The 14,517-nt window shown below is 39.7% G+C and overlaps 1 protein-coding gene across 1 annotated transcript in view; it reads right to left on the reverse strand.

Annotated features, from left to right (window-relative positions):
• Positions 1-8,165: 8,165 nt before the first annotated feature.
• The window catches only part of LOC139721335 (PR domain zinc finger protein 12-like), a 31,490-nt gene continuing 25,138 nt past the window's right edge, over positions 8,166-14,517 (reverse strand). The window contains exon 6 of the mRNA XM_071632654.1: positions 8,166-8,371. Coding sequence (XP_071488755.1) covers positions 8,166-8,371 — 206 coding nt within the window. The remainder of the gene's footprint in view (positions 8,372-14,517) is intronic.

A 14,517-nucleotide genomic window follows, 5' to 3' on the forward strand; every position in this document is an offset into this window, starting at 1 on the left:
TATTCAATCAGGGAGCATCCTGCAGAACAAGGAAATGTAGGAGGCAACTCTGCCATGGTGTTTTGTTTTGTTTTGTTTTGTTTTGTTTTGTTTTGTTTTGTTTTGTTTTTGGCAACACGCATGGCATATAAAAGAAGACACTCTATTCTTCCATTAGATCAAGACATATATGAGACAGCCAGGGTACCAGAAGATGCATGTTGTATTCGACAGTTTCTGAGAGTACCTTCACTTTTGTTTAATTTTTCAACTTGGCCTTCATTAGTTCATGTACGTTTGGTTTCTTTCTCAATTTTAGCAGCAGCAGACTTATCTGACTGCTCTGTGAAACCAGACACATGATATCTTTCTATATATTATTGACTTAAACCTCATCTGTTAGGCTTGCTCAAATAGGCCAAGTGTTGGTGTGTGTGTGTGTGTGTGTGTGTGTATTTGTGTCCCATACTTGGTTGCCAAAAATATGTTTATATATTATTCGGTTCATATGTATGTGTATAGACTTTATTGATTATGACTGCGACTTTGCACTGGTCACTACAGAGAACAACCCAGAATATTTCTCTATGGTGACCTGTCAGATTGCCAGCAATCTGTTTGCCACGTGGTCATTTAGCTGGTCAGTACCCATTGTCATAGTTATATTTGTTATCATGAGATGAATGAAAAGTATGCATCATTAATCAGGACAAGAGCTTATGAGTATGAAGAACAAATCTACATCATATTATATTACCAGTATTTGAGAGTAGTACTATGTTAGAACAATACCTCTTCTAGCTGTGAATATCTTGTTTCCTTCATGAATGCAATATGGCTTCCATACAAGGATTTGGTGTTGATTAAGATAAAAGAATTGATATGAAATGTGACTTGCCTTAAAACTACTGAAGTTTTGTTGTACTTTTGTGCAATGCATTCATGCCTTTCAAAGACCCTATGCTGTCCTGAGTCTCTAAACAGCATGATTATAATCATCTGAGAGTAAGCTCATTGTTGATCAGTATTTTAAAACACCTGAGTAACTTTACTATTCGTCAGTTTGGAATTGAATTGAATTGAATTTATTGCCACTTCATGGGGTGGAACACCCTGGAAGGGTTACTGAATGCATTTCATGACTTTGAATCTAGTCTGGTAGCATGAAGGGAAAAACATGATTTAGAAACGTCAGTATTAAGTGCTATACAAGTGTTATTTATTATTATTACCATTTTTTTTTTTACTGCATAAACTTGATTTTTGGCTCTGGAATGGAGACATATGCACATGAAATGTGTGATGTAACACTGTGTTAACACCATATCAGTTGAGTAATGACAAAAATGTGAAATATTACCCCCCCCCCCCCCCCAAAAAAAAAAAAAAAAAAAAAGTACACAGGAAGTATCACAGTCTGAGAGCATACCTGATCATGGTTGCTCTGTGATGTTTTATAGTCAATTAAATCAATTACAAATATTGGGCCATAGCGGTATGCATCATGTAATTGAATCACACACAGCTTATTAGCTGCGTACAATTCAGTACCATTGCCGGGGCACAATTCCATCATCACATACCAGGAACATTCTATACCTACCCACTATTGAATGGGGAAGGCACTTAAAAAATAAAATCCAAGTACTACTATTGAAACTATTTAAAGGTGCATAGTCCCGGTAGTGTAGAGGGCGCTGTTGATGATACTGCTGATCACCGTTAGCATTGGTACGAAGATTACCGAAGTTGAGCTGTCATCAAGAGTAAAGTGCGTAGGTGTTGCTAAGTAACGTTGCCTTCGTTGTCTTCTCTGCGCATCGCGCAGTCTGTAATAATGCCAGGGTGCGTGCATATGTGCTTGTTATTATCACATCACAAAAGAAGTTTGCTAGAGCTGTCATCCCCCTCAGCCGAATCATGAGCTGAACTGTGATCCGACCACTGACTACAGTGAATCGGACTTCTTCGGACTCAGGGAAGTGGGCCACGGCGTAAGCGCTAAAAGAGGAGTCGATAGCGTAGGTCTCTATAGGAAACTTGCGCTGTGCGCCCGCGTACGCATTTGACTAAAACACCAGGACCATGCACCTTTAACTCTTGATCTCAAAATTCTCCAAAACAAATCAATCTCCTGACCAGATAAGTTTCTTAGTACTGTAGAACCTTTTGATATGTAGCAAGCAAATTCCAAATGGTGAAAGATGAATTTTTAGCCCTTCTGAGAAGTTGTTTTAGCTTTAAGTGTTGTATGTATATCATGTAAACAGTGCAAATGTATCCCGCTAGCAATTGTGATGATGATCAGAAACCGTGGGGGCACTGTGGCATAGTGGATAAGACTCATAACTCCTGATTGGAGGACCCGAGTTTGAATCCCACCCTGTGCTTACGTCCTTTGACAAGATGTTTTTACCCACTGTGTCCATTTCAACCCTGGTGTATAAATGGGTACCTGGCAACGCTAGGGTAATAATAATAGCAGGGACTCTGGTAGAGCAGTGGCAACACTGAAGAGGCTACTCTGGGTAAATAGGACCTTATTATTATTATTTTATTATTATTATTATAAGCAACAGAACGATCATGTGAGTAGTAATCAATGGAAGCAGAAAGAATGATGAAAATAATATTGTGTTCTTTAGAAGTACCAACTGAATACCATGCTGCCAATGCCGTCATTGTCACGGGTGGTAGCATTAGTGTAAATACTTGTGCAAGTTTACAACGATAATATATACATGTACATGTGTGTGATGCACATGAAATATCAGAGACCTTGTCTATAGTGGCCACCTGTCTATAGAGGCCTCTTTTTGTCTCTCTTGTGGCTGCTATAAACAGGTTTGACTACGTTCTGGATTGGGCAAAGAAAGATCTACTGAGACATATTTGACTAAAGATTTCAACTTTTCCAAGAGATTCTAATACCTCCTGGAAAGCAGTGGTGTTATGGTCTCGATGAAAGTCACTCCGAATTAGCATTCTCTCTCTTTTAGTCCTATAATTTGTTGTGTCTGTCTGTTTGTTTGTTTGTTTGTGTGTTTGTTTGTTTGTTGGGGGGGGGGGGTTAGCATCTGTTGTAACAAATACAATATTCTGGTTTCAGTAATCTTTGTACAGGATTTCTTGTGTATGAGTCAATGATTTACCATTTGCAAGCATGTCCACTGTATGAATCAATATTTTTTCAACTGACATTGTGTTATATTCTTGTATTAAAAAAAGAGAAATGTTGAAATCAAATCAAATCAAAATCAAATAAGAATGATCTGTAAAGGATGACATGTGTTATTGGAATGATGGGGGGGGGGGGGGCTACAAGACAATAATATTTTTGTCCTAACCTTTACAGCAGATGCATATGCTGCTCACCAAGTATTAACATGAATACAATGGAGGAAGAGAGGTCTGATTATGTGTTTAAAGAGACCGTAGGCCCTATAGTTTTTGGCCAAGACCGAACTACAGGTTTTGAACTTTTTTTTTTGTGGAGATAATGAGAAACTTTTTATGAAATATGAAAGAACATTTTATTCCAAGAGGAATTCAACGATTATTTGATGAAAATTCATTTTGAAATGGCTGAGATAATCCAAAACAGAGCGATCCTAACAAAAGGTGGGACCCACCTTTTATTACAATCGCTTTGTTTTACCTTGTTTTGGATGTCTCAGCCATTCCCAAACCGATTTTCATCAAATAAACTTTGAATTCCTCATAGAATGGTGTGGTCTGTACTATTTCATAAGTGGTTTCTTGATATCTCTCAAAAAGTTAAAAGCCGAATTCTCATCTCCACTAATACTATTTCATCCCTTTAACACAATTTGTGAAATTATGTACTTTTTTGCTTTACTTCCAATTTTGAAGAAAAAAATATGTAGATATTAATGTACATATATTTTTTCTTCTTTTTTCTTTTTGCTTCTAATGTAACAACTCGCCTCAAATTCTCTTGTCCCAAGAATCCTTCATACTAAGATTGCTCTGTTTTGATTTGAAAGATCATAGTAAATGCAAATGCAGATAAATAAAAGTCAGTATATTTTGTCGTGTAGTGGTGTGCCTTGTTCAATTCAGTTCAATTCAAATTAAATTCTATTTCCAATAACACATGTTTGTTATCGCTTCAGATTTGAAGAAATCAGAATGTACAATGCATTACAACAAAAGAATATGCATATATTATAGAACAGATTGTTCAAAGAGGAACCCACGTAAAAGACAAGCTTGTAGGATTTTTTTTTTATTACTGTTTTTGTTGTACATGTAATGAGGAAAGTATTATTCACATTGGTATTCATGAGAATGGAAAACAAAATGGAAGCAAACGAAATAAGACGAAGTAAAAGGAGCCAACGCAAGATGGTTTCTGAAGCAAGAATACAAATCATTTATTGCAGGATATTCCCAATCCGGGAATGTGTACGAAATGAATTGGCATGAAATCTGAACAAAAATTATAAAGTATCTGACAAGAGATGGCGGTATTGCAATTAATGCCAAGCGACTAGTTTCGGATTTGTTCATTTCATGGAGTACTAGTACGCGTCTGATTGTGTGTGTGCGTGTGTGTAGAGTATGTGTGAGTGCAGAGTGGTAGTGGTGGCGGTGGGGGTCATTGTTATACATACGAGGTCAGTCCAAAGATGAGATCAAAGCATGTGTGTATGTGTGCATTCTAAACCTCCCATTGCTTTGTGCGTGAACTTGTCTGTTACATAGGCCCTACTGATTTAGAGTGAATATACATTATAGTTTGTGCATCATTGAACGAAATTCGAATAAATGATGCGGAAAAGAAGTACATGTATCAATGAACCTGTGCATTCGATCCATCGTTCAAACAACCAGTATTTTTCTTTCTCTCTCCCTCTCTTTCTATCTTCCCCCCTCTCTCTCATTCATAGAGTAATTTTCTTGAATACGCATACGAGTATTTTTGTTGGATAAAGCGTAAAACTCTCTCTTAACAAACCCTGATAAAGCTACGTTGCAAATCTATTTTCTTAAGAGATTTGCTTTATGTATTTGTTTTCATAATGGTTAAATTACTAGAATTCCTGTGTCTGGACTGATATCTCAACCCAATTCTTAAAGGAAAAATGATAATGGTATATATGTATATATATATATATATATATATATATATATATATATATATATATATATATATATATATATAAAGTTGTATGCGCCCTAAACTCGCAGGAAAAACTTTCCTTACCCCTTTGTATGCTTTGACTGCTGATTATACGGGTTAGCGCAGAAAACCCCGTGACATTGTAAATACTGTCCAAAATCCCTTGCAGAGAAGGGGTCAACTGTTGTACCGTAACCTTTTCAACTACTGTATTGAACGGTTCATCTTCTTGGGTGACCTACTTCTAAGAATACACGAATACGCTTTTAACATGAGAAATTCTCGAATACTAAACGAAAGCTATAGCTGTATGGAAGAGCACACAGAATCAGGTAATAGCAAGTACATGTAGGTGTAATCCTATTTCCCTACTGTCTAATTCTGTCTGTGCGGTCGAGCTACAAAGAATTCACAGCTCTAGGGTGTAAAGTTTTCGATCAGACTGAAAGGTCGTACAGTACTCCCATTTACAAACGTCACGACGTTTTGCATGCTTGAAGAATAATGTGATCTGTCAGACCACATGGAAGATAGACCAGTAAGAAATAGTCACGTGGCTATACTCAGTTTTACCGTATCGTATCGGTATGCTCATGATGTGTATTATATTATCTGCAAACAACAGCTGACAAACAAACCCTGCGTTACACCATGGAGCTTCGTGGTTACACTGTCGTGAAGTTGACTGCTGCTATAATGATAGCAAAACTTGAGGTGTGGAGTTCTTTCAATTTGTCTGCTCTACAAATGAATCTTTTAAGATAGCGACTGCCGATCTACAATAAACAAACATTTCGGGAAAAAAAAAAAAGAACCACGGGACTCGAGTCCGTCATCTTCTGCTTTCCGGCCAGCAGTCTTACAAATTTCATTTGTAGAGGTAGACAAACTGCTTATTGTTCTCTTGCTTTAGGAGCAAAACTTGTTTGTTTGTTTGTTTGTTTGTTTGTTTGTTTGTTTGTTTGTTTACAACAATGCATAGCTTAGCGAAGTCATTGCAGCTGACTATTACACATGATTCATTTGCGTAAGGACCCTGAAGTGCGTGTTTACATTATATCACAAGGACAGTTCCAATTCAGCCTGAAATTAGCCATACGTGGGTTTCTTTAGAAAAACTGGAGTATTATCGTCAATTTATCGTCAAACGCCCAGCACATCATAAACTTTACACAATATCGACATAACTTTATATAAAAACTTCACATTATTCCGAGCACATGATTTAACAAGCAATATGTTAATAATTATGTCATTGATTAAACCTGACGCAATAAATTACTAGAAACCTGGAATGTTTATCCAAATATGCATTTCAGTACGTGTTCAAAAGAGTATTCTATACAAAATTTCAGTTGAGTGGCTGCAATAAATTACAATAAATGATATACATTTGTATCATTGTGATCAATCACACAATAACTCGATTATGAAGATGCTCACTAAATATCAGAGTCACTAAGTATCGTTGACATGCAGAATACCCTTGGCAAAACTGGTGTCGGTTGATATCATTAGCTCATTCATCGAATAAAAACAAAATAAAGAATGCATTGTACCATACTACATTACAAACATAATTCGCATGCCATACAAAGTATACTAAGTGACGATTTTGGCCAGGGATTGTTCCATGGGCGTAAATGATGATGATGATGATGATGATGATGATGATGATGATGACGACGACGATGATGACGATGATGATGATAATGATGATGATGATAATGATAAGAATAACGATAAAAACTCTACGAAACCGTCATCTGGATCTACAGGCGTTCGAATCGAGAGGAGCCTTATTTTTTAAGTAGCATGATGCCTCTTAATCTTGGCACAAAAATATGTTCACCAGACAGCATGATCTGGGGTTTATGTAGAAAGATATGAAATCTTGTGTATCTACATTGTTGACCCGTTGCCAACAAAATATAGACAATAATATAAAAATATACAGAGAAAACAAGATAAAAGGAAAAGAACGATTCACTTTCTTATATATAATATAATGCTTGCTTATTCTATACTTGATTGCAGTCATTACGCATGAGTCGATGCTCGGCGCATGCGCAGAGCTCAAAACAAAACTAAATGAAAGAAATAAATTAAGCGAATCAAGTCGCTGGAATGTCTCATATCGGGGCAAATAAATACATTACACATATATCATGAAAATAAAAACAAAAAACTGATCGTCCAACTTTACCATTTCGTCATGGAATCTTGCACTTTAAGTTCTCTCAGTATACAGTATGAAAATAAATTACATCCAACATAACTATATACATGGAAATACACAGTGGTCAAATATATACTGGCAATTGACAGTTGTGTTCCGTCTTCGCAGAAAAAAAAAACAATATCAAAGTCCCCTTTGTTACAGTTCAGTGCATGTAGCAACATATAGAACACTAATATGAGCGTAGAAAAGTGGCTTCAAGGAGTCATTCAATAAACTATACACACCTGCTCTCTCTTTCTTACTGGGGATGCAAACTTTGACGCAATGTTCACTGCGGAAATCTATATATCAGGCACGCACCGAAGGTTTCTCTTCGCCAAAAATGAAAATATAGGTGTGAAAAAAACCATATCTGCCCAATTGCCGCGACACCAAATCCGTTCTAGGTTTCTTTTCATGTCTTCAATCAGAGCGGAAAACTGTCCACCTTTTTTCTTTCTTTCCACCACAATGTTCGCCCACCCAACCACGGCGGACGCTTGAGTGACGACACGGGCAATTCACACGTGCATTTAACGGAAGGAAGGGGGAAAGACCTGAATGGAATCCTTGACTTCTCTCATCAGACACGCTCGCTTTATGTTGTCACGATCGGCTTTGTAGCTTTTATTATACAAAAATTTCCCTGCTGGTCCAACAGTTCGTCGTAAGTTTTGACATTTCGCACGTACATGTATTGCAACCGCCTAGATGGATAGTTCATGCCTCATCCGTTGAACCGTCGAAACGTTGAGTTCCTCTGGGGTTGAACCGAGTGGCGCGTACGTTCCACCGCAGGTGTGTTAGAGAACCGACTGCTCATAGCTTGCCCGCCTCTGTCGGTTTGTAGGCGGGGACGGTGTGGGGCACGGGTTGGAGGGGCGGTCGCTGGATGGACACTGGAATCGAAGTGATCGTCGAGCTCGAGACCGGTGGTCGATGACGAGCGCTCTTCTGGTGGGCGCGAAGACCGGCAAGCTGCGAATACGCACTGTGACAGACATTGCATCGATACGGTTTTTCGCCTGTGGAGGAAATAAAATCAGAAAGAAAAACCCCGACATGATAGCAGTGACAATTAGAGCACAAAGTCTCTTCATTTCATGTTTTCTGAACGTATCGTGGCGGGAGGTTTGCGGTGTGTGGCGAACCGCAAATCACTGGAACCACTTCATATCTAATCATTTCTGTTTGACAGGTCCTTTCATATTTCAGCGACACTAATGCTTTGAAGGATTCGATTTTCTCCCTATATGTCTTTGTTAGGCGAGATGTTTTTGATTCCGAAATAATACCAAATACAAATGAAAATGTATTTTTCAATAGCTACCATTGTCAGTTAAAAGAAGATATATCATCTTTCTTTCGATAGTCAGCTATTATAGTTATGGTGCAGGGATAGTGAACACATCATCGAGCAGTTACAAATATACTTGATAACTTTCCACCAAGGAGAAAACTTACGTTGGATTCACTTTATGCAATTTCATGACTCTCTGTTAAAAAGCAAATAAAACATGGTTCTGTGCTTTTTCAATTAGGGCAGAATGTTCTTAGTATGACACAATAAATTAAAGAGTACAAGCCTATACGCAACATCTCAACCTTCTGGTGTTCTCCGAATCACATTTAGACATCAAAAGAAGTCTTGTTATTCTTCAGAGTTGTCCGCTCCCATTACTACATCTGAGAACTGGTTCAAACGAATTTGCGGTAATCAGGTAATTACTTTGCGTTCCACGGCTCTTTCTTCGCTGCGTTTCTCTTTAACACTGTTTAATATTCTATTTTTATATGGGAGGGGCCGAGCTGAAGATCGTTGTCAAAATGTTGCAAAGGACTTGGATTAAATGGAGGGTAACTCCTCAAGTGAGATGATGTTTCGATCTGCCACGATTAGTTGATTTGATAATAATAACTCGGGAACTGTAATTAATTTGAGCAGTCGTTCGCGCTATATCCCTCAAGAAAGCAGGTTAATCAGTGCTTTCTGGTTTCAGTGAGAATAATAAGGAGGATGGCTGGAAGCAAAATCTGACCTGATACAAAAAGACACCAGACCTTCGCACGGCTTTCCCCCCGCCTCTCATAATGGACAACTGTCCGCGTCAACAAACAAATCCAAAAAACACACACAGGTACCGGAGTGACGGAAGAGCTGCCGGCATGTTTTGTGACTTTATTTTCCCGAGGAAATGATACCCGTGTATTTTTCAACCCCTTTTCAATTCTTTTCTCTCCCCTTTCCTCTTCTTCTCTTTTCTTTTTGTCTCTTCTCTTCTCACGCACCCCCTCCCTATCTCTTTCTCTCCTCTCTTTCTCTCTTCTTCCAATTTCGCCGGATCGATTTCTCGCCGGGACTGCCATCAATCTGCCACCAGCTCCGTGCGCGATCTTGACGTTCAACAAATGGTAGTATTCTACATTTCCCTCCCCCTCCCCCTCCTCATCCCCTCCCCTTCCTCCTCCTCCTCCTCCTCCTCCTCCAAAAACCAGTGCATCGCACGTATGGAAACATAATTGTATACTATTTCCCTCGAGCATGCTGTCCTACTTGTTCTAATTTCGTTTGTCTGGCCGTGTCCTCCGGCAGGAGACTCTCGGCTTGGTCTCCTCCGAAACGCCTGACAAGATCGTGTTTTCCCCTCCCAAACATTATTTTCTTCTGTCTCTTTCCGCTTTTAATTTCTTCTCGCCGTCACTTTGTTTTGTTCTTGTTTTTGTTTTTGTTGAAGGAAAGTGTACTCTTATATGAATGACCTGAAATCAAAACTGGATTTCTGCGAGTTGAATTGATATTTCCTCTCTCGCGATTTAGTATCATCATTGTCCGCTGCCGCCAAATGAAGCCGGTGGGTGATCTACTGGCCAGAGGGGCGGTGGCTACTATTGTCCAGACTCGGCGGTCGGGCATTTGTCGGTCGGCATCAGGGCACAACTTGAAAGCGTTCTCCACGCAGGGAGTGGGTTAGTGTTCCGACCGACACGTGGGCGTTGACCATGTCATTGTTTGCCCGTCTTCAGTCGGGACTGTCTGTTCGGTCACTTCTATCGACCTCAGGTCAGCACCAGACAAAAGAAAGGCGCGTGGATGACATCTCAGCTGACCGCCAAATTCTTTTGCTGTGATATCAATTCCGTTCCCGTTCAAAGGGTTATGGGTCACTTTATGAATGGCTTAAACATTCTTATTATATTCTTATGCCTATAGACCACAAAAGATCATTGCTTTATATGTTGATGCGAAATTGATCAGAGAAAAACTTAAGTCTTCCACTGATAGATGATCAATTGAAACAGTTTCCAGATACACGGAAGATGTGAGAGGATAATAAAAAGAAATAAGATAAATTTGTGAAAAAAGATGAAGTCGAATAAACATATGAATATATATGTACATATTCATATATCACTATCTGCATGGATTGACAGATAGATAGAACGGGAAACAGAGAGATAGAAGTGGAGAGGGAAATGGAGAGACGATGGAAGGATAGGGTCAGGAGGTCAAGTGGGATGAACCAGATTCAGGGGGAAAAGAGTGGGCGCCTGTCAGGTCGCATCAGTGGTCAGTTATTGATGACGGGACGACAACAAAGCAGATGAAGGAAGAGAGAGAGGGGAAGGGGAGCGATACAGGAGGAAGGAGGGGAGAGGATAGATGAACTATCAATGAAGAGTATATACAACAAGAGAATAAACTTTCACGACAGGGTTTTAGCAGAGTACCAAAAAAAAAAGGCCTATATGTGGGAGAGGGAGGGGCGCAGTGAAGTCGTCTTCAGGAACAGCGGCCACGGAGATGACATTGACGAAGATGAAAGACTTCAACTCGAACTCCCCTTCAAGTTAAGTTCGATGTGCAGATAAGAATATAAAGATATTGTATAGTTATGAGGAGATGACGTTGTCTTCTCATCTGATTTGTAAGAAAACTATCATCATTTTGACTGTTCCGTGATCACATGAGAGAAAAATATGAGAGATATTACAAGACCTGCAGAATCTTTATGATTTCTATAGTCCAAATGTGCTGAAACAATAACTGTTTTGTTTATTCGGAGCCTCTATCTTTAGTTAAGCTTAAAGGGTGTGTACAGTTCTGGTCGAGGTGAGGATTTAGCTTTTAACGTTTTGCGAAATATTCAGAAACCACTCTATGAGATGTCAAAGAGCATGCAATTCTAAGGGGTATCAAAAGTTTATTTGATGAAAATCGGTTTTGAAGTGGCCGAGATATCCAAAAACAAGGTGAAAAAAGATCCTAATAAAGTTATGGCCTGTAGTCTTTTATCATTATCACTTTTTTGGATATCTCAGCCATTTGAAAACCAATTTACATCAAATAAATGTTGAATCCTTCTTGAAATTACATGCTCTTACATATTTCATAAGAGGTTTCTCATTATCTCACTTAGGAATGTAAAAAACACGAATCCCCACCTCTACTGTACAGCCCCTTTAACTTAAACAAGAAGAGGACTTTACTTGAGGTGGACAGCGGCATTATCATCACTATCGAGCTCATCATCTGGGGCTGTTGTTATTCCTGGCTTGTAGAGAAATTGTGGTCCAGCGAAATGCCTCCCGAGTTGACCGAGTCGACCCAAAACGGCTAAAAGCGGTCTCCCATCATGCCCATCATCAGCATCTTATTTAACTTTACTTATTTGAATCCGAACTGAGTGATATCTATATAATTATTTCGAAATGTTTGGCCCACTATGCTTGACTGAAAATCGTGATTTCATGTCATGCCTGTGACAGCCAAGGGCTCAGCAATTCGCCAAAAGTTTGATTCATGTACGTCTTACCATGTTATAAGGACTGAAAAGAACACAAAAACACAAGATAAATTATAATGCAGGACATATATTATACTGCGATTTTTGCGTAGGCGAATTCATACTACGTTACAACAAAGGCATTTGTGTTGGTATCAACAATACTCTAACGAGTCTGATAGTTGTATCGATACTTTTCGTATCTATGAAGGGCATGAAAAAATGAAGAAAAAGAAAGAGAGAGCTTAGGACGGTGAGTTGTTTTTTTTTTTTTTTTTTGTCTTTCATATCTGTACGTGGCACCTGTCAAGAATATTTGCCACAATGACCGAAACAGGCACGGATAGTTTTGAGCGACTACTTGGACACGGTTACTGACCACAAAAATTGAAACAGTCAAACTCCCTACGCTCAAATTGCTCACCAGAAATGTACATTTATTAAGGGGATGGAAACCTGTCTATATTCTTACAGTACTTTTTTTCTGTGGTGGGGTGAGGGTACGCACAATTTTTGGATAAATACTATTCCAAGAGCACGGCTCATTAGCTTTGGTGTACATTCGACCAGCGAACAGTCACGAGCGACTCGCCAGCAGAGCCGCGGGGCGAGGTCGTCGCGTGCCGTAAGAAAACCCGTGTCCTTTCGGATTAGAGTGGTTTTAGAGCTGGTGGCAGCCTGTTTTTTAATCCCACAGAGGGTTAATACTAACTCGTCTTTCCTTCAATTTTCTCCTTCCTCTCCCTCTCCCTCTCTTGTTTTGTTTTGTCGTGCTTTGTTTTTCTGTTAGTGCTAACCATTTTTAACCCCTCCCCTTCATCAATGCGTGTCCTAGCTTCTGTCCAGCTCGAGTTTGCGCCTGTTTTGTTTCGGCCTTTGTTACTATGTTATTATGGTCTCTTGGCCGACAGCGGCGAACGTTCGTCCCTCTACGTTCGGCCCTTTGACCTCCTTTCAAAAGAGGGTGACGAAGTGGTCAGAAAATCACCGTCGTATTAAAGTCCCGTCAGAGCAGAAACAAGAGAGCTTAACACTCATGGAACCACCATCTCAAAACAGCGTTGATTTTGGACCGACGAGTTGCCGATAGGAACGTCACAAGAGTCCAAAGAGCCCCCCCCCCCCCCCGCTTTCCAAAATGCGTCCAACCTGTTGATGATTTTATCCAACTTTTGTGCAATTTCCCATGGCGAATGCACTGAGTATATAAAAGCAAGATATTGGTTTGCACCGAAGCAAAATGGATGACACGTCCCAAACAAATTTGTGACCGTTTAAATGCTAGCACACAGTGCAAAGTGACGTCATCTATTGGTCAATCATCACAGCCACTTTGACTCCAAATTGTGACGTCATTTACAAAACATATCCTTGTTTTTAAGTCTGCAAAAAAAGTTAATCAAAGAGTTTCGTTAAGGAAGGATTACACAACAGCCTGGCCGAGAGGACACGTACAAAACAAATGCTATATACGGCCGCGTAAAGACGCAAGTAAATGGTCATATTAGATAACTTTACAAAGAAAAAAAAAAGTTCATTAAGTATTGATATATTTAGACTGTACCTAAATTTCCCATTCTTTTGTACCAATAATTTGACTCCCATCTTTTCGAGTAGTGTGGCGCATTATGCATCATTTTGATATTTTCGAGCTGGTAAATTCTATGGTACGTTTATCAAACTGTCCTGATTTGTGAGCTGAAAAACTAAGTACTGTCAGGGAGGTGCATCCCACCTCACTGGTATTACTACGTTACGATCTTTTAATTGAGTAAAAATAGCGTGACTCAGTGTCCCTCCCCCAGCCCCACGCCACACAATGATATCAAATAAGACCACGATAAAACTAAGATAAAAGCCACAGATGCTGGTAAAGATTTGGCGGTGACCCGTTTAGGACAGGCGGTTTTCTCGCCGAAAAAAACGGGATGTCTCTCGCCGATCACTCCGAGCTGCAAAATCCCAACTGCGCGCCACTTGACCACTGATAATTAGTTGGGTGGAGGGAAAGATCAGGCGCACTTGCCAGTGCGAGAGGTCATGCTAACAGTGCCGGGAGCATTGCGGATTAATCAATTTATCAAGAGGGGTAAGAAATTGGGCTTTAAATGGATTGAAACGTGTTAATAATATGACACCTGTCCAAGATAAACGATAGGAATGAAAGCTCCGAGAGGGGTAGCTGGGAGGGATTTACCGGACTCCATCCACCGGGGAGCCATCGGTTCGCTCCTCCGCTGGAAAGGCTTCTTTTGCCGCAGCTGTGTGCGCTTCGTAATCCCGATTGAAATCTACTGCCGTCGGGCGGACGATGATGCGATCTCCAGTAACGCACCCACACACTCATACACCAATACACACGCACACTTACATACACACATACTCAG

Source organism: Diadema antillarum, unplaced genomic scaffold, assembly GCF_040938485.1.
Source record: "Diadema antillarum isolate AM-2024a unplaced genomic scaffold, OU_Dant_1.0 scf00000141, whole genome shotgun sequence".
NCBI classification, from domain to species: Eukaryota; Metazoa; Echinodermata; class Echinoidea; order Diadematoida; family Diadematidae; genus Diadema; species Diadema antillarum.